This window comes from Corylus avellana, chromosome ca9, assembly GCF_901000735.1.
Source record: "Corylus avellana chromosome ca9, CavTom2PMs-1.0".
In the NCBI taxonomy this organism is placed as follows: domain Eukaryota; kingdom Viridiplantae; phylum Streptophyta; class Magnoliopsida; order Fagales; family Betulaceae; genus Corylus; species Corylus avellana.
In genome coordinates, this window is record NC_081549.1 from 4,622,385 (window position 1) to 4,641,799 (window position 19,415).

Below are 19,415 nucleotides of genomic sequence, written 5' to 3' on the forward strand. Positions count from 1 at the left end.
TCTTTCCTAACCCTAATTTCTTTTCCCACTTTACAATCCCACTTGGTATCAAAGCATCCGATCCAATCATAAAAGGTGTCACAATCTGAAGGTCATCATGCCTAATAGATGCGTACTAACATCAACTCTATACGCTGACATCAGTGTTGATGTCATAACTGATGTCGGCAAGTTTAGCTTAGTTGTCTTTGTTATGGCTGGAAAAAATGTAGTTACTGCTGAGGGAAAACCACCACTACTTGATGATGATGATATGCCTGAATCAATTACCTTGAAAAAAATTGAACAGTCCAAATTATCTAGCATGGGCACATACTGTGCAAATCTTCTTTCGTGGGAAACAAAAACAGTAATATTTAACAGATCATCCATCTGATAAGGGAGATCCAATTTATGAGGATTCTGTTGTTATGGGATGGCTGTGGCATAAAATGGAACCCCATATTGCTACCACTTTTGAATTTTGTGATTCATCTAAAAAGATTTGGGAGCTTATTGAAGAATCCTTTTCGCATCAAAAAGGCGTTTCTTGGATAAACCGGGCTCTTAATGACCCAACCCCAAGAGACCCTCATCTCTCAGCGCAGCAAGTGGTGCAGGCTGCAGATCATTGGGATCCAGGACCCTATTCTTACATACTCGAAATACTGCTAGTTAGTTCGGTCCAGCATCAGGGTCAACCATGTCCTCAGGCCATACCGATTTGCAACCGGGGAGTCTCAGCAACTCTATTCAGTCAACATACTCTCCTTCCACCTCTTTGTCTAGTAACGGCAAATGCATGGTCAAAGCAAGGAACCATGCATTCGTAGGGAAGTAACCATACTTGAGCATATCAAGTTTGTCAGCTATGGGAAAAGATTTGGTTCCAAATAGGTCGACGATAAGCACGGTTGGCTGGGGATTCCGGGCAGACATTGCGGAACAGATGGCTGGCCAGGCTTCACACATCATTGTCAAGAGTCGTGTAACAATCAAAGAGTTGCATCAACTAGGCCGGAGATGTCAACTGGTGGGAGTTGCACGATGTCAAAGAGTTTCTGGCTCATGCAGGACTGGATAACATAGACTCTACCCGCGACATGGGAGAAGTCATGGCGAAGATTGTGACGATGAAGTTTTGCTGGGTCACAAGGTGTTTGCTGAGCTCCATGTCGGGGATGAAGTGGCCCATCCTGGGGCTAGATAGCAGCACTACTTGTGGCTTTGAGAAATCCACGGTAGATATGATGTAATCAAAGGACAAAAATTTGCAATGGATTTCAGCTTAGAAAAAGTAAATACGGCTGAAAATGGAGGAATGATTGTTTTCTCTAATCGGGAATTTGTGTGTATATTTGTCAAATTTGAAATCTTTATTTTTGCTTTTGATGTTATGGGTAGTTGATTTTCATAGTGTAGAAGCTAAACTATAGATGGATTTTGTTGTTTGTTGGAAGTTAGGTTTTAGGTTTAGGTGTGAACCTAAATTTGTGCAAATTTTGGAGCAGGATTTGGGGAATTTGATTGTATGAAATTTAAGGTTTCAGCAGGGAAGTGGGGAGATATCTAGAAAACGTTTTATAATCAAATTACATGGGGCTAAAGAGAGTCATCGGGCCAATATGGATAGGTAGTGCTGCTGGTAACATTTATGGAAACTTCACAAGAACCAGGATACATCCACACCTGATTCTGTTGCTCTCTCTCCCTTTACTCTACTTCTTAGTCTCCCACCCCAGCCACCCCTCGTTCCTCAACTTCCTCTTCTCCTTTGCCTTCTCCACCGCTCTGTTGTTCTCACTCAACCTCATGCTCCCTCAACTCCCATTGATATACCCCTGCTGCCTTTTCAATCCATCCAATCTAACCGACCCAATCCGACCACCCAAAAGAGCTCAATGGGCAGGCTTTAACAGGCTCTCGTTTCACATCAATTTCAGCTTTTCTCAACCCAACATGATTGGGGGTCAGTTGAGTATTTCCTTGTAACCCGATGAAAACATGACTTGTCTGCACCCCACTTCTCATGTCATCAAGCATATGATAAAAAGTAATTCACTAACCCCTGATTTTCTTGTTATTTCTGACCAAGAAACAGATGTTTGGGAGATTACAATTGTTCTCTTTTCCCTACAATCCTCCTGAATTAATATTCGCCCAATTACATGAACATTGACTAAGCTATGATTAAACTGTAAAAGATAACTATATATATGAAGGAAAAAGAAAAAAAAATGTATATAAATAAATAAAAGCTGCCTAAATTACCTGCATATTTGATGCAACATTGACCGCATAATCTACAGGAGGAATTTTGTCTTGATAATGAAACTTTGTCTCACAAACAGCTGAAAGCTTCATTAACATATTAAGTAGACTCAGTCCTATGAAAAAAATCAGTGTTTGGCAAAGAGTTTTGGGAGGAGAAATGAGAAAGGAATTGATTGATGTGCTATAATGTAGAAATGAGTTTTGAATTTTTTGTAAAAGAAAAGTGAAGAAAGTTGTTTGTTAATGTGAATAAATGAGGTTCACTTTTTTTAAGAGAAAAGAGAAAAAAAAAAAAAAAATGTTACCAAACATGCCCTATAGACACTAGGCAACAAAAATCTTGTGTGCGAGTGTGCGCCTATATACCTCATCAAATATCCATTTGCAAATGCCGGACTGCTGTAGAAGGTGAATATATTTGAATAGCAATCCAATAATATCTTGCATGTACTCTGCAATTCGATCAATATTAGTCAATAAAATAAATGATCCAGGTTATTAGACACCAGGCACACTGTATAAGAAGTAATATGTAAGAAAAATAACGTAACCACTGGCAGTATAAAATAAGTCAAATGCCTATTACCAAATATATAGTGAGGGAAGGTGTTAAGAGGGGGGACCAACCATGACCAGCATCAGTAAGATCAATTACTACTTTGAAAAATGAAAACTCCAAAGTACAATCTGTTTCACCTGCAGATAATCCTGTGGCCCACCCTGCAATTTTTTTTGGGGGGTTGGGGGAAGCAATTGAATCAGATGGGCTTTTCAAATAAGCCATACAATGATAAACAATCATATACGTACTCCTATAAATTCTATCTTTCAACATGGATAACAAGAAGAATATCCTCCAAATCAGGTATGTTAAATGTACCCCATCCCTTACATGAAGGTCAGCAAAAGACTCCAAATATTGCCCATTTATCATTCCAATGTCAAAAAACTTTTCATTCTTTACGTGCTAGACTTTGAATCTTAGATTTTGAATATGTACTTACAAATTTTATTAATCTTTTTTTATTAGTAATCGAAATATCATTGAAAAGTGCTTTTTGCGCAACCAAAGTGCACATAAAGCATACAAGAGAAACTCCTAGCTAAAAATAGAAAACAAGTCAAGAAATCATGAAAACTTAGCAAATTAAGGTCTAAGGTAGCGGTCCAGCAGTAAAGAGTTTTGAAAAAGATAGAATCTAGTTCCACCACCATTCTCTCATGGTCTTTAAAACTTCTATCATTTATTTTCCCCCCAAAACACCATAAAAGGTAGGATGAAACCATCTTCCATACAGTTGCACACTAAGGACTATGTCCCAACCCTCTCCAACAAACGAAAAGGTCTGCTACTCTTCTAAGCATTACCTAAGCTAACCCAAGACAACTGAAGATGGCACTCCACAAAGTCTTGACAATCTCACAATAGAGAAGAAGATGATCCACAGCCTCTTCACTCCTCTTACATATACAACACTAGTCAACCACAATAACACACCATTTCCTTAAGTTCTCCATGGTGAGGACCAAATTAGTGCCTTAACTTGCATAAATTATCCTCTTCTCAATCAGGGATGTCCCTTGTCCACTCTGAACATGTTTGCAGCATTTTAAGTGACATATTTCACTTTTACAGCAAGCAGGGACTACTCTTTAGGCTGTAATTATATTGATCATACATAATCTTACTTTTACTAATTCCTCCTAACTTAGGACATAAAAAATCCAAGCTATAATAATTCTGTGATAAATCTTTTCTTAGTTTCTCATCATTTAACTCAACTTTTTTGGTTCATTGGAGGTCACTTAGGCCTATGGAAACAAATGATAAGTAGCCCCCTCCCGTCGATCAAGCCCCAATCTTTAGTGAAGGTGGGATCTACACTAAGGTCTCTGGTATGATGCCTTTAGGCTCTACAAGCTTACTGGTATGTTCTCATCTCTCATTATTACCGCAGTCATTAAACATTCATCTTTAACTTCACAATATTATCTCACCACATACCACGACATAACAAGATAGCCACAAATAGAAAGATTCAGAAACTCTAAAGCAGTTTTTATTGTGAAAGGAACCTAATCTTCACCAGTCAAGTCATAAAAAGACCATTCAACAGCGCTGGATCTCGGTATGCTTTAGATCCATATCCGACAACACGCTGGTAAGCCCCTTGCATCATAAGCAGAGGAGAATCGGTCCTTCATGGGCATATATTAACTATTGACAATGTAGATTGTTTCCCACTAAAGAATACTTGAGAGAGAGAGAGAGAGAAGGGGGTGGGCATGTAGACAAACCTTCTAAATTCTAAATAAGTTCTAGCTACAGAAAAATATAAACTTATGAGCATGTAGAAATGAAGAAATCTCTTGGAAAATTGAAGGTCTGAAAAATGGATGAGCAAAACCCACCCAATGCTTTCAAGATGTAAAACAAAGATCCTTCTCCTTCATGGCCAATAAGATGACCAAGGTACCTGCATGGCCCTTCCTTGTAATGGTGAATCTCCGGAGTTATTGGCCATATAATTCTCAATTTATGACCTTCTTTTATTGGGACAGTTCTGACAAGAATCTGAAACAAAAACACAAATGGCAACTAAAAATAATCCCTTCAAAATCTAAAATCCTTTACTGCATTTTTTTTTATTTTGCTGAAATTTTTTTTTATAGAAGTTGACACATACAACCCTTTATCTCAGCTTGTAAAATGTTCACAACTAGTAAGCATACCTGTAAATGTTCCAATGCACAAGGCTGACCAGGACAATGTAAAGAACTTCGATCAGTATTTCGAATGTCCTGGAACTTGTCCTCCACCAGGTTTTGTATTTTATCAAGATTTTCTGGAAATAACCATGATAAAGGAATTACAATTGTTGATAATTTGATGCAACTATAGCATCCTTGATCCCGAACTATTACAGGCAAAATATACTAACCTTTAGCATATACAACCAGATGCATAAGGTTGGCAGAATAATTTTCATCGTAGAATTTGATAAGCTCATGTCTTGTATCAACTCCTCGTGCTTTTGGTCTAACCTCCAAGGTATCCCAATTCCCTACACATAAGAAAAGTATTTAGCAGATTGTAAGAAATGGTAGATATAGTGAACTACTGAAAAACTATAGACATCATGTTACAGAGTAGTCTGTACTCTTTTTTTCTGGTAAGTTACACATACACTTGGTTGGTCTTGAACCCAGGACCTCACCCTCTACTTCATTCTTACAGATCAATTTCTCCTTATAGAAAGCATATGCAAGCACAGGTAGCTCTCCAGGTGTCTTAATAACTAAAAATTGATCCAACTCTGGGATATTAGGTGCAATTTTCCATTAACAGACACTTTGGGTACTTGAATTCTAAAAAAGACTTGTTACTTGGCAGATATGTCTAGTCTTGTGAGTGTAAATTCAACCTTGCCAACACAAAGTTAATTATTAACCTTCAGAATAGGTCAAAGTTAAAAGCTACAGTGTTTTTTTTTTTTTTTATAGCAAATATTACTATTTGATATATAAAAGAAGGCACTTTCTTTTTCTCCATCAAATGATAGGATTTGAACCCTTGGTATCCACTCCATAATGGTTGTCACTTATCACTAGTTTTTTTCCTCTCTATAATCACTAGACTAGGTGGCATGAACAATTCGATAGAAATTTTGTGGCTAAAGTCAAATAAGAGGAGGGAAAATACATAACTCTGACAGGCTGAAAGCATAGCAAGAATATATAGACACATTCATTGACTTACAACAAACACATTGAAACAGTACGAGTATGAGTATAATGTTAAAGATGAGGGAAAATGCCATAGTCAAAAGCTTAGCCTATTTCCACATGATTGAGGTCTGTACATTGAAGATTTTGACTAGAGGGAGAGGAGTGTGGATTTTTCCCAAAACCTCATTCCAAACGAAATAAGGAAAAAAGAAAAAGAACATCAAAGAAGAATGAACAACTTAGTATGTAAAGAAGAATGAACAACTTAGTATGTCTCACAAATGGAATATCGTAGCCTAACACTAGGAAAAACCCAACCACCCAAAAATAATGCATGTAAACAATCCAGATGATGGTGTAAACTATGAATGCACAAATGTTCAAGGAAAAAGATAAAGTCCAGACCTGTGCCGAATTTATGATATGGATGACCCTCCATACTTAAATGTTTCTGAAGCTGAAAAAAGTAACAAATTCAGGCGAAGAATGTGATTAGAAGTATAATACTCGCACAAACATTACTACTATAAAAACCAATCAACATGATTGAATTCACATGGAAATGCAATAATAGAAAGATCCAAAATACATAATCTGTAAGGATACAGCCATTAACTTTTTCCCCCCTAATTGTGTGCAACTTAGCACTAGTTTATCTTGCTGAGCAGGTGAAATAAAACGCTCCACTTAAGCTAGAATTTACTACTATTTCCTAGGTAAATCTGATAAGCAAAGAAACACCAATTCTTTAAGAGAACCCAGAAGACTGATTACATAAGGCCAATAATTAGAATACCTCCTCATACAGTAAAGTGTCAATGTTTCAGTAAGACATTTATTAAGTCAGGGAATTAGAGGCTTCCCTGCCAAGGGAGATTCTAAATGCAGCCTAGTGTCATCAGAGTGAAAATCATATCCAATTGGGACTACAGGTCTTACCGCAGAAGTCAGAAAATTCTTTGAATTTTGAGGCTCCTCAACCCCTCATGATTCTTTCCACTTATGGTTGCCACACTAAACGCAATTGGTCAGAAATGCTTATTTTGACATCCCACTATTGCCAAATACCAGAAACCATGAAGGCATGCCATGCCAATCACCAGGGGGGTTTTCAGGAGGTCCAATTCAAGGTATGTTAGCATCGTAGTTCACCTACATGACAAATGACTGTGCCATGGACTGCAAGAAAAATATCACCACCAATGCTAAAGTCACCATAGCCAACTCAAAGTCTAGGTCTCCGATCTCGGGCACATTACTCCACCAACAAAATGCAAATTCTCCACCAGAGCTCAGCATTAGGAGGCCACTCACAGTAAGAACAAAACTAATATCCAGACACCTCCATGCCATTAAAATGTGCTAAAAACTCTAAGGCACATTAAGCAACAAGCTCCAGTGCCACTTAAGCCTAAAGTCAAGCCCTTACTCCATCTCAAAGTTGCCCGTGACCATAGTCAAAATAGAAACCAATAATACATTGGAAACAAATTATCAAAACATTTTAAAGTCCACGTATAACTCCTTGTATCACACACATGAATCAAATTTTGTTATCAAAATATTTTAAAGTCTACTAAACTACGTTTTGGTCTAGAAGGTTAGGGTACTCAACTCTCACCTGAAAGACCAATTTTCTTTTTACTCTAAAAAAAAAGAAAAAGGGAAACTTCATTAAGCCCCTCTGAACTTCCGCCCGATTTTGCAAATCTTCCCTGAACTTCCAAATCTCTCACTTTGGACCCCTCTGTCAGTTTTCAACGTTAGATTAAACGGTTTGACTTTTTTATACCCATTATACCCCCACGTTAAAACTACACCGTTTTGGACTTCAAAACTGCAACACTCACCCATGCCCAAAACGACGTCGTTTTGGGCATTAATTTTTTAAAAAAATAAATAAATAAAATAAAATAAAATAAGGGAGAAATATCGGGTTTAGCCACCCCCATGGCCAGTCTGGGGGTGGTCCGGCCACCCCCCAAAGGCCCAAGAAAAAAAAAAAAACAACAACAAAATGGCTTTGAGGCTTTTGGGGGTGGTCGGACCACCCCAATACCGGCCGTACGGTGTGGTCGAAACCACCCCCAAAAGCCTAAACCCGTCCCAAACCCTTTTTTTTTTTTTTTGGCCAAGGGGGTGGTCTAACCACCCCTATACCGGCCATGGGGGTGGCTCCAGCCACCCCCTTGCCCAAAAATGGGGTGGTTCGGCCACCCCATTTTGGCCAAGGGGTGGCTCCCGATCTCTTTCTCTAGTTTTTTTTTTTTTTTTTTTAAACAATTTTAATGCCCAAAACAACACCGTTTTGGGCTGGGGTGTTTTTTTTTTTAAGTTTTTAAATATTTTTCATTTTCTTTTTTCTTTTTTTTTTTTTAGGAAAAATATATATATAATTTTAATGCCCAAAACAGTGTCGTTTTGGGCTAGGGTGGGTGGTGTAGTTTGGGCATTTTCGGAATTTCAAGTGGGCTGGGTAGGGGTATAATGGGCATAAAAAGTCAAATTGTTTGACTTTAATGTTGAAAATTAACAGAGGGGTCCAAAGTGAGAATGGAAGTTCAGCTGTCCAAAACGAGAGATTTGGAAGTTTAGGGGGGGGTCTGCAAAATCGGCCAGAAGTTTAAGGGGGCTTAGTGAAGTTTTCCCCCCAAAAAAAAGAAAAAAAAAAAAAAGAGAACTCGATGGGTACAGAACTACATATAGCCAAAAAATTAAAAGAACAAACATGACTTTTTCAGTAAGTAATAAATAATTCTTTGATAAAAGGATCAGCCTCAAGTTTACAACAAGAGCACCAAAGGACCTCCAAAATATTGCATTCTTAAAAAGTAACAATAAAAAAAAAGTTCCAAAAGAGAAGGATATTGAGTGCTGCCCAAGACAGTCATCCACTAATATGATACTCTTAAGAATAAATCTTTTGACTTCAGCATGCTTAAAGAAAGGTCCACTCCACTAAAAGTCTGGCAGTTTTGTTCTCTCCAAAGAATCAAAACAATGCGAAGCAGAATAGAGTTCCAACTTTCTCCACTCTAATATTAGATATACACACAAAGGTTTTGAACAGCTTTTGCAGCAAAACAAAATAGCAATCAAACTTCTCTCTTGAGAATATAGCTTTCTGGAGAAATAGGACGAAGTAAACAAGTGGTTAAGTGCATAAGCAAAATTCTATCTCTAAACATTCTTTGCTTTTTCATACTGAAATTATTTTTGCCTCTTTATAATGAGTAAGAATGCATATCCACCTAAGGCATCAAGGTAGTTAGGACATCCTTTGATTAGATGTCACCCAATGCCTTTGACTATGTTTTGTCTAATTACCAAAAATAATGAGCTCACAAACACATGCATCTTGATACCTCTTAACACATGAATCCCCTGAAAAACTTGACATACTACAGAAGTTTTTATCCCTAAGGGTTAATATGCAAGAAGCATAGGACACATTACCGACACCTAGGCAGCATGAGCTACTTTCAAAAAGTGTTTCAGAACTTTCTGCAGTTCTAATTTGCTGCCATATTCACCCAGACAGAAAGCACACAACAGAAATACAATGCTATCCAATTACACCATTTCTCTCCAAAACCACACCTCCTCAACAAGTAAAAAAGAAACTCCCAGTTAACTAGATCATAGACAGTTTATACATCCAAGTTGCACTGAGTTGTAGTTTAGAGATAAGCATATGTTTCTCAAAATATTCCTATGAAAAGGTGTGGGAAGGCGCGTGTGGTGGCTTTGTAGGCAGGGGGTGGTATTATGGCAGGAGGGAGAACTTGGTCAATAGAGGCGAAGGAGTTTGAACTGGTGGTGAAGACAGGGGTTTCAGGGGTTAGGATTTTCGAGAGGAGCAAAGGGAAACAAAGGTCCATCTTCATCAAGAAGGACGAGTTAGAGTAGTTGGTTTGAAACGTGGAGGTTCTGGTGGCAGTGGAAACCTCAGAGGTATTCTGGGATCAGTCCAGAGCAGGTTATCCACGGTTTATTGCACAACGATGATCAAACAGGCATGGGGACTTTCTGACGTTGGAAGAATTTGAAGGGAGGCGAAGAAGTGGTTCGGTCCTCATTCCAAAAGGGCATTACGGGCAAGGTTGGAAACGTTTTATTTCGGAGCTACATATAGCAAGATCGTCCCTTCGAGGTACCAAGGAAGAAAAGAAGGATTATGAGGGGAAGGAAAGGAGGAGTTATGCAGAGGTCCTAGGTCTGTCAGGAAACATGGCGGAGGAGTGCTTTGGTTCTTATCCAGAGCCGGTGGCGAGAGTGCCCAGTTGGTTGAAGGACTCCTCATTAGCAAAGGATAAGCTTGTTTTAGGCTCAAAGAAATCAGGTATGCTACAGAGGTTGCCTGTGACGAAGAGAACCCAGATTCCGGCGAGGTCTCAGAAGCCGGCAAGGTACCCAAGCGAAGATAGAAGACAGCTGGAGGGGAAGAACAGTAAGGAGAAAGTAGAGCAAGCAGTCAAGGCACCGGCGAGTGGTATTCAAGCGCGGGAGAGGTCGCCTGTGACGAAGAAAGGTACTGTGCAAGCGCTGATGGGATGGGGTGTGGTTAAGTGTCAGAATCAGTCCCATACCGGTGTAAGCCTGGAGCTCCGTAACTGCAGGGAGACGTTGGAATGGCTGAAAAAGGAAGTTGACGTGGGATTGCATCGTCTGGAGATGGCTCTTTTAAGGGCAGAGGAAAGTGGGCTAAGGCAGATGACAGAGGAAAGTGGAGACCTGATCCTTTCGGTCAAGCTTAGGGAGAAGTTGGTGGGGAATGGCCCAAGGCCCGAGAGTGGCCCTCTTTTGGTTCCATCGGGTAGTTTAGGAATGGGGAAGGGGTGGGCCATTAAAGTAGGCTCACGGCCCATGAGACTCTTCGAGTCAAAAAAAAAGGTCCCGGTGATTAAGTCTAAACAGTGTGTGGATTCGGGCGCGAGTCAGAATGGCCGAGGGGAGGCGGGTTCAAAGGGGAAAAAGAAGCTTGTTGTCCACACGGTGTCCACGAGCGGGTCGTTGATGGTCCAGAAGGGGGGTCGTACCAGAGATCCAGGGCGTCGTCATCAGTAGGAGGTACATCCTTGGTGGCGAGGTTGCCGGTAGCCGTGATTAGTCTGTTCAACGCCTCTGTTAACTGGGTGGAGCTTCCCAGAGACCATTCTGACAGGGAGGTCGTGTTAAGTACTACCGGAGAAATAGAAGACACAATTCTATGGATTCTCTCATGATTGGGGATAGCATCTCTTCAAATCCAACCGAGATTAGTGAGTATGTGGTTGAGTTTTATCAAAACTTTTCTGGGAGCAATGTCCCTGTAGGCCTATGGTAGATGATATTTCCTTTGATTCCATTTCGGAGGTGGAGGCTAGTTGGTTAGAGAGAGACTTCGAAGAAGAAAAGGTTAGAAAGGTAGTGTTTAAAATGAATGGCAATAAGGCGTCGGGTCCTGATGCGTTTTCTATGGCATCTTCCAAGTTTGTTGGGAGGTGGTGAGGGAGGATGTCATGAAGGTGTTCAGTGCCTTTCATGCTGGGGGGAAGTTTGAGAAGAGCCTCAATGCCTCTTTCATTTCGCTAATTCCGAAGGTTCCCGGCGCTACCAATCTCAAAGATTTTCGGCCTATTAGCCTTGTGGGAGGAATCTACAAAATTATAGCAAAGGTGTTAGCAAATAGATTGAAGGCAGTTCTGGATAAGACTATTTCTCAATCCTAAAGTGCCTTTATTAAAGGTAGGCAGATTCTTGATCCTATCTTGATTTCTAATGAATGCCTAGACAGTCGGTTACGATCTAGAGAGCCAGGGGTTATTTGCAAAATGGATCTAGAAAAAGCTTATGACCATGTGAATTGGAGTTTCTTGTTATACATGCTTAAGAGATGTGGTTTTTGTGGGATTTGGTGCTCTTGGATTGAACATTGCATTTCGTCGGTGCGGTTCTCGATACTGATCAATGGTTCGCCTAATGGCTTCTTTAGCAGTTCCAAGGGCGTGAGACAAGGGGACCGTCTGTCCCCTCTGTTGTTCGTTTTTGTTATGGAAGCTCTAAGCAGGATGATTTCGGTGGCAGTGAACATTTCTCAAACAATAAAACACAAGGCTTGGTTGGTGATTTTGCTCTCTTCTCTCTCTTCTCTCTCTCGCCTGTGTCGGCGAGTGGGGGGCACGTGAGAGCTGTTTTGTGTTAGTGTTAGGCTGTGTCATGGCTGGTTCGAGAAGGTGGTCAGTGGAGTCCAAGCAGTTTGAGGTTTTGATTAAGGTGGGGGCAGCTGGGGTAAGGATTTTTTAGAGGAGTAATAGAATCAAAAGGTCCATCTTCATGAAAAAGGACGAGCTAGTTTGGATGGTGCGAATAGGAGAGGCTTTGGTGGCAGTGGATTATTCAGAAGTTTTTTGGAATCAATCTAGAGCTGGGTATCCTAAAATAATAGCTCAGAAATGCTCTAATAGGCATGGATGTTTTCTGACGGTGGAGGAATTTGATGGAAGAAGGAGGTGCGGCTCGATCATCATTCCTGAAGGACGTCGTGGGTTTGGATGGGATCGTTTCGTCGAGGAAATGCAAGTAGCAAACTCGTCTCTCTGTGAGTCTCAAGTGGTCAATGAGCACCGAGTTTTCAGGGAAGAAAAGAGAGATAAGGAGGTGAAGGAAAGAAGGAGCTATGCGGAGACACTGAGAATGTCATCGAAGTCAACCAAGGAATGCTGCAATTCTTTCCAAGAACCAAATGTCAGGGTGACTAGGGGGCCGAAAGATGATTCCGGTCACATGAAACAGCAAGCTCAAGAATATGGCAGCAAAGCGGTGATTTTGTCAAAGAACCATGATTCAGCGAGGGCTCTCGGTGTTTCTGGGGTGGTTCTGACGAAGTTGCCCTTGCCAGCGAGGTCCAATACAGGTCCGGTAGAGTATGGAAGGCAAAGCGTGAAGAATGGAGGCCGCGTGGGGGTGTCGATAGGAGCTCCGGCGAGTCGTACTTCAATGCCGGCAGTGCAGAATGCGTCGACATCAGCTTCTGTGCACTTGAAGGGACGGGAGGGAGAGGTGAACCATACTGGGCAGACCTACTCTGTTGTAAGTCTCGAGCTCCTCAACGTTAGGGAGACGTTGAGACGTCTGAAACAGGAGTGTGACGTGGGGCTGACAAAACTTGACAAGGTGCTCAAGTAGATAGAGGGCAACGGGCTTGGGCAGGGAGATAAGAAAGATATAGGCCAGCGAAGTTTAGTTTGGAAAGGGAAGGAAAAGTGTGGGCTGGGGGGAAAACGCACAAAGCCCAACAGTAGGATGAAGGTGAAAAAAAAAAGTAGTTTTTAAGCCCAAAGGAATGCTGGGCTCAAGCGCGGGCTGTTTCAGTAGCCCAGGGAGAGTTGGACCGAAAGAAATAATCCTCTCAGTTGAGGTGGCACTTAGGGAGGAAGCTAAGAAAAATTCGATAGAATTGAGACCTCACATGGCACGGTCGGAGAACTCGTCGTTGCTGGCCGAGAAGGTTCTACTTGTGGGAGGGGGGGTTGGATTAGAGGAAGGAGGTATACTCACAGAGGTCTTCGACACCTCTGCATAGGTTCTTCGACACCTCTGCATAGGTTGGCGACGGGCCTATGGTTGGTGAGAAGCCAAGCAACAGAGTCTCTACTATTCCGGTGATCGAGGCTCAGTCTACCAGCAAGGGAAAGGATTTGTTGACTTATAGGAGGAGGAAGTTTGGGCCACAAAAATGGGACGCTGCGTTGGTAGGCTCGATAGAAGTCTCAGTTGCGGCTTGTGGGCAGGGGAAAGGGAATTTGGGGTCGAAGCCGGAATCAATCTAGAGGATGCCGGAGACACAATTTTCTCCGGAAAATACCCAGAGCCCGCCAATTTGTCCTGTGGAGACCGGCGATGATGGGGCAGGTACGGACGTGGGCACAGTTCAGTTTCTGATGGAGATCCCCTCTCGTTGGAATGAAGGAATGGCAGGGGGGCTGTTTACAGGAGTTTTGTCAGGGGGAGGCAAGCAGTACAAGACCGCAGATTCTTGATGGAAAAAAAGGTGTGGAGTGTATGCCGGCAATGGAGCCCTTTGGGCCTGGCTCTGGTATGGAAGAGGAAAGTATCTTAGAAACAGTTGGGTTGGAGGATTTAGGGCCAGGGATGATGTCTTCCAGCTGGGTAGTTAATAATTGTCTCAAATTCTGCCCAAAAATTGGTATAATTGATGAAAGGAAGAAAGGGGGGTTGGAGTTTTTGTTCAACTCTATTGAAGCTTCTAGAATGCAAGGTGATTCTGATTTGGGAGGCATCTCTGCCTAAGTTCCAGCCCCAACAGGATTTAAGGAGCTCAAGGATTGTGAGAGGGGCGCGTTGGTGGACCATGAAGCTTAACATTGTAGCATGGAATGTGAGAGGGTTGAATGCCCTCAAAAAAAGGTTACGTATTAGGAGTCTATTGAAAGAGTGGAAAGTAAATATAGTGTGTTTGATTGAGACAAAGATGGACATTATTTCCCGAGAGGTGTTTCATAGTCTTTGGGGAGGTCAACATGTGGGGTGGAAGTTTAAAGGGTCAAATCGTTTGTCGGGGGGGGTGTTATTGATATGGGATAGGAGGGTGGTGGAGTGTAAGGAGGAGTGTGTGGGGCATTTCTCCTTGGCATGCTCTTTTCAAAATGTGCAGGACAACTGGGAGTAGGCTTTTGGGGGGGTGTATGGTCTGAATGAGGATGGAGAGAGAAGGGCCCTTTGGGAAGAGCTGGCTGGTTTGATGAATGTGTGAGAGGTTCCTTGGTGTCTTGGAGGGGATTTTAATATCGTTCAGTTTCCTAATGAGCGTTCCAGTGTTTCTTACTATTCCACTGGAATGATGGATTTCTCGGATTTCATCTCAGAGAACAACTTAGTGGACATGCCCATGATGGGGGGTCAATTTACGTGGTCTAATAATTAAGAAAATGAAAGCTGGTCTAGAATTGACCGATTCTTGATTTCCTCGGATTGGGAAAATCACTACCTTGCAATGTCACAAAGAAGACTTCAGCGCTTGATCTCCGATCACTTCCCTTTATTATTGGACTGTGGGGCTCCTTGCGGAGGTAATAAGTGTTTTAAATTTGAAAAAATGTGGCTTAAAGCTGACGGTTTTGTTGACAAGGTTAGTTCTTGGTGGGGGTCTTATTCGTTTGAGGGTTACCTAGTTTTGTGCTAGCTAAGAAATTGAAATCTCTCAACTTGGATTTGAAAAAGTGGAATGAGGAGGTGTTTGAGGACATTGGGAGGAAGAAAAAGGAGTTGTTGGGAGGTATTCAGGAGTTGGATGAGTTGGCAGAGGTAAGAGGCTTAGCCCAGGAGGAGAAGGTTCAAAAGGTAGATATGGTGAAAGATTTGGAGAACACCTTGTTGTGTGAAGAAATTCATTGGCGCCAAAAATCGAGAGCTTTGTGGCTCAAGGAGGGGGACCGCAATACTAGTTTCTTTCACAAGATGGCTAACTCTCATCACAGGTTTAATCATGTGTAAGTGCTTCGTATTAATGGCGTACTATCCAATGATCCAGCTGAGGTAAAAGATCACATTGTGAAGTGTTATCAAAGCTTATACTCGGAACAAAGTACGTGGCGGCCTAGAATGGACAACCGGCTTTTTTTGTCCATTGATGAGGAGGATAATAGGTGGTTAGAAAGAGATTTTGAGGAAAATGAAGTTTGGGAGGTAGTTAAAGGCATGGATGGTGATAAGACTCTAGGTCCGGATGGCTTCCCCATGGCTTTTTTTCAAGCCTGTTGGGATGTTGTTAAACATGATGTTATAGCGGTTTTTGCCGAGTTCCATCGTAGATGACAGTTGGTGAAGAGCTTGAATGCAACTTTTATTTCCTTGATCCCAAAAAAGGCGGATGCGGTGGAGATGAAGGACTTTCGGCCCATTAGCTTGGTGGGAGGGGTGTACAAAATTGTATCTAAGGTTCTTCCCAACAGGGTGAGAACTGTGTTGGGTAAGATCATATCCTACTCTCAAAATGCTTTTATTGGGGGTCGCCAAATCCTAGATTCTATTCTTATTGCAAATGAATGTGTGGATAGTCGCATGAAGTTATGGTGCCAGGTGTTCTTTGCAAATTAGCTTGGAAAAGGCCGACGACCATGTGAATTGGGACTTTGTGTTGTATTTGCTGCATAGGTGTGGTTTTGGCGAGAGGTGGAGGGCGTGGATAGAGTGGTGTATTACGTCGGTAAGATTTTCCATTCTCGTGAATGGTTCTCCGGAAGGCTTCTTCAATAGCTCGAGGGAAATTCGGCAAGGGGACCCTCTTTCTCCGTTACTTTTTGTGCTTGTTATGGAGGCATTGAGTAAGATGGTGAATGCGACGGTTGACCAAGGCTTTTTGACTAGATTCTCGGTGGGAAATAGGGTATTATCAGAGTTAGTGCTCTCTCACTCTTTGTTTGCTGATGACACCTTGATTTTTTGTGAACCTTCTATCGAGCAAATCTGGTATGTGCGTCTCATTCTCTTATGTTTTGAAGCTGCTTCGGGTTTGAGAGTGAATCTTGGAAAGTCTAAAATTGTGGCTATTGGTGAGGTGGAGAACATAGGGGTTTTAGCTAATATCCTTGGGTGTAGTGTTGCCGATTTGCCTATGAAGTATTTGGGTCTCCCTCTCGGGGCGGCGTATAAGGATATGGTTATGTGGAATGATGTGATCGAAAAAAGGAGCATTAGATGGCAGGTTGGAAGAGAATGTATCTCTCTAATCTTCCGACTTACTTTTTGTCTCTGTTTCCGATTCCTATGAGTGTAGCTAAAAGACTTGAGAAAGTTCAAAGAGATTTCTTATGGGGAGGGATGGGAGACGAGCCTAAGCTACATCTTGTAAATTGGAATCAAGTATGTCGTCCCCTTCGGTACGGTGGGCTTGGCATTCGTAAGTTGCATCAGTTTAATCAAGCTCTCCTGGGTAAATGGCTTTGGAGATATGCGAATGAGAGTGAGGCTCTGTGGTATAAGGTTATCAAAGCTAAATATGAAGACCAAGATGGTGGGTGGTTCACAAATGAGGTTTCGGGTCCCCATGGTGTGGGCTTATAGAAGCACATTCGTCAAGGTTGGAATTTTTTTGCCAAAGGTATTCGTTTTGAGGTGGGGGTGGGTTCAAAAGTTCGTTTTTGACATGATATTTGGTGTGGGGACTCCTCTTTGAAGCATGCTTTCCCGTCCTTGTTTAGCATCGCCAGACATAAAGAAGCATGGGTGAAGGATAACTTTATTTGGAGGAATGGGGTTGTCGAGTGGAATGTCATTTTTGTGCGGCCCATACAGGATTGGGAGATGGATTTGATTTCTTCTCTCTTTGATCGGTTGTACTCTTGCAAGATATCCACAGATTCTGTGGATCGTATTCGATGGTCATCGTCTAAGAAAAGCAAGTTCGAGGTTAAGTCTCTCTTCAAGGCCTTGTCCAAATTTGACCATGAGGTGTTTCCTTAGAAGAGCATTTGGCGAACTAAGGTGCCTTTGCGAGTGGCTTTTTTCGGGTAGACCGCAGCCTTAGGCAAAATTTTGACTCACAACACCCTGTGGAAGAGGAACCTAGTGGTAGTGGAATGGTGTTGTATGTGTAAGAAGAATGGAGAGTTAGTCGATCATCTTCTTCTCCATTGCGAGATCGCAAGTGTTTTTTGGCATACTATTTTTGATCGGTTTGGGTTGCATTGGGTCATGCCTTGCAAGGTGAGGGGCTTGTTCGATTGCTGGTGGTCGGGAGGCTGTTCTCGAAGTGCGGTAGTGTGGAAGATGATCCCTCTGTGTCTTATGTGGTGTATTTGGAATGAAATGAATGCTAGATGCTTTGAGAACTCCACTAGGACTATAGAGGAATTGACTCATTTTTTCTTCTTTACTTTGTATTCCTAGATGGCCGCTTGACTAGCTCCTATAGGGATTAGCTTCTCTGATTTCCTTTTTCATTTTTCTCCCACTTAGGCACTCTCTTTTATACTTCCCGTGTATGTGGGTTGCACTCCTCTGCGCTTTTTTATATCATAATTACTTATCCAAAAAAAAGCGGGGTTCTAGGTTGGCAATATTACTCTCTCCCATCTTTTGTTTGCGGACGATACTTTGGTTTCTTGCAATGCTATGCCCACCCAGCTTCGGTATTTGCGGAGTGTGTTTTTGCTGTTTGAAGTTGCGTTCGGTTTGAAAGTTAACTTGGCCAAGTCGGAGATAATTCCAATGGGAAATGTGGTGCACGTGGACAGGTTAGCTGGCATTCTGGGGTGTGGGGTTGCTTCATTGCCTGTAAGGTACCTTGTTTTGCCGCTGGGGGCCTCTTGCAAGGCTAAACATATTTGGGATGGAGTTATCAAGAAGATAGAACGTCAGTTGGCCGGGTGAAAAAGATCTTATCTGTCGAAGGGGGGGAGAGTCACGCTTATTAAGAGTACTCTCGTCAACTTGCCTACGTACTATTTGTCTCTTTTCCCCATTCCGGGGAGCGTTGCCAAGAGGATTGAGAAGTTGCAGCGGGATTTTTTATGGGGAGGTCTAGGCGATGAGTTCAAGTACCACCTGGCGGAGTGGTCGAAGGTTTGTCGAAGGTTTGCACTCTGATTAAGGAAGGAGGATTGGGTATCAGGAACCTTAGGGTCTTCAATCGTGCCCTTTTAGGGAAGTGGTTGTGGCGCTATGGAATAGAGAAAGATACTTGGTGGAGGGCGGTGGTGGATGTGAAATTTGGAAGTCTTTGGGGAGGGTAGTGTTCTTTGGAGCCGGGTGGTCCTATGGGGGTGGGGTTATGGAAGAACATTAGGAAAGGGTGGGACACTTTCCAAAGGTTTACTCGATTTGAGGTAGGGGAGGGGTCTAAGGTGCGCTTCTAGCACGATTTGTGGTGTGGTGATACAGCTCTCAAGAATGCTTTTCCAGGTTTATTCAGCATTGCCTACGCTAAGAACGCTTCAATGGCGGAGCATTTGGAGGTGTTGGGTGGCACTAACCAGTGGAATGTGAGCTTTTCTAGAGAAGCTCATGATTGGGAGATGGATGTATTGGCCTCTTTTTTTCAGGTGTTATATTCTGCTTAAGTGAGGCGAGGGTGTGAAGATAGGTTGTGGTGGAATTCTTCCAAAAGAGGCCGTTTCAAGGTTAAGCTCCTTTACACTTCCTTGGCGAGTCCTGTTGGGAGAGGATTTCCGTGGAAGAGTGTGTGGCGACCCAAGCTCCTCCAAGGGCAAGTTTTTTTGTGTGGTCGGCGGCTTTTGGCAAAATTTTGACCCTAGACAACCTCAAAAAGCGACGGGTGATTGTGACGAACAGGTGTTGTATGTGCAAGAAGACCGAGGAGACGGTGGACCATCTTCTCATTCATTGCGAGGTAGCTTATGCTTTGTGGAGTATACCTTTTTTGGTCGATTTGGGTTGTCTTGGGTGATGCCGAATCGGGTCTCGGATTTGCT

The 19,415-nt window shown here is 42.3% G+C and overlaps 1 protein-coding gene across 1 annotated transcript in view; it reads right to left on the reverse strand.

The window, feature by feature from the left end:
* The window catches only part of LOC132191769 (insulin-degrading enzyme-like 1, peroxisomal), a 38,061-nt gene that overhangs the window by 12,595 nt on the left and 6,051 nt on the right, over nt 1-19,415 (reverse strand). Inside the window, 4 exon segments of the mRNA XM_059606860.1 lie at nt 4,666-4,828; nt 4,987-5,099; nt 5,196-5,318; nt 6,388-6,439. Coding sequence (XP_059462843.1) covers nt 4,666-4,828; nt 4,987-5,099; nt 5,196-5,318; nt 6,388-6,439 — 451 coding nt within the window.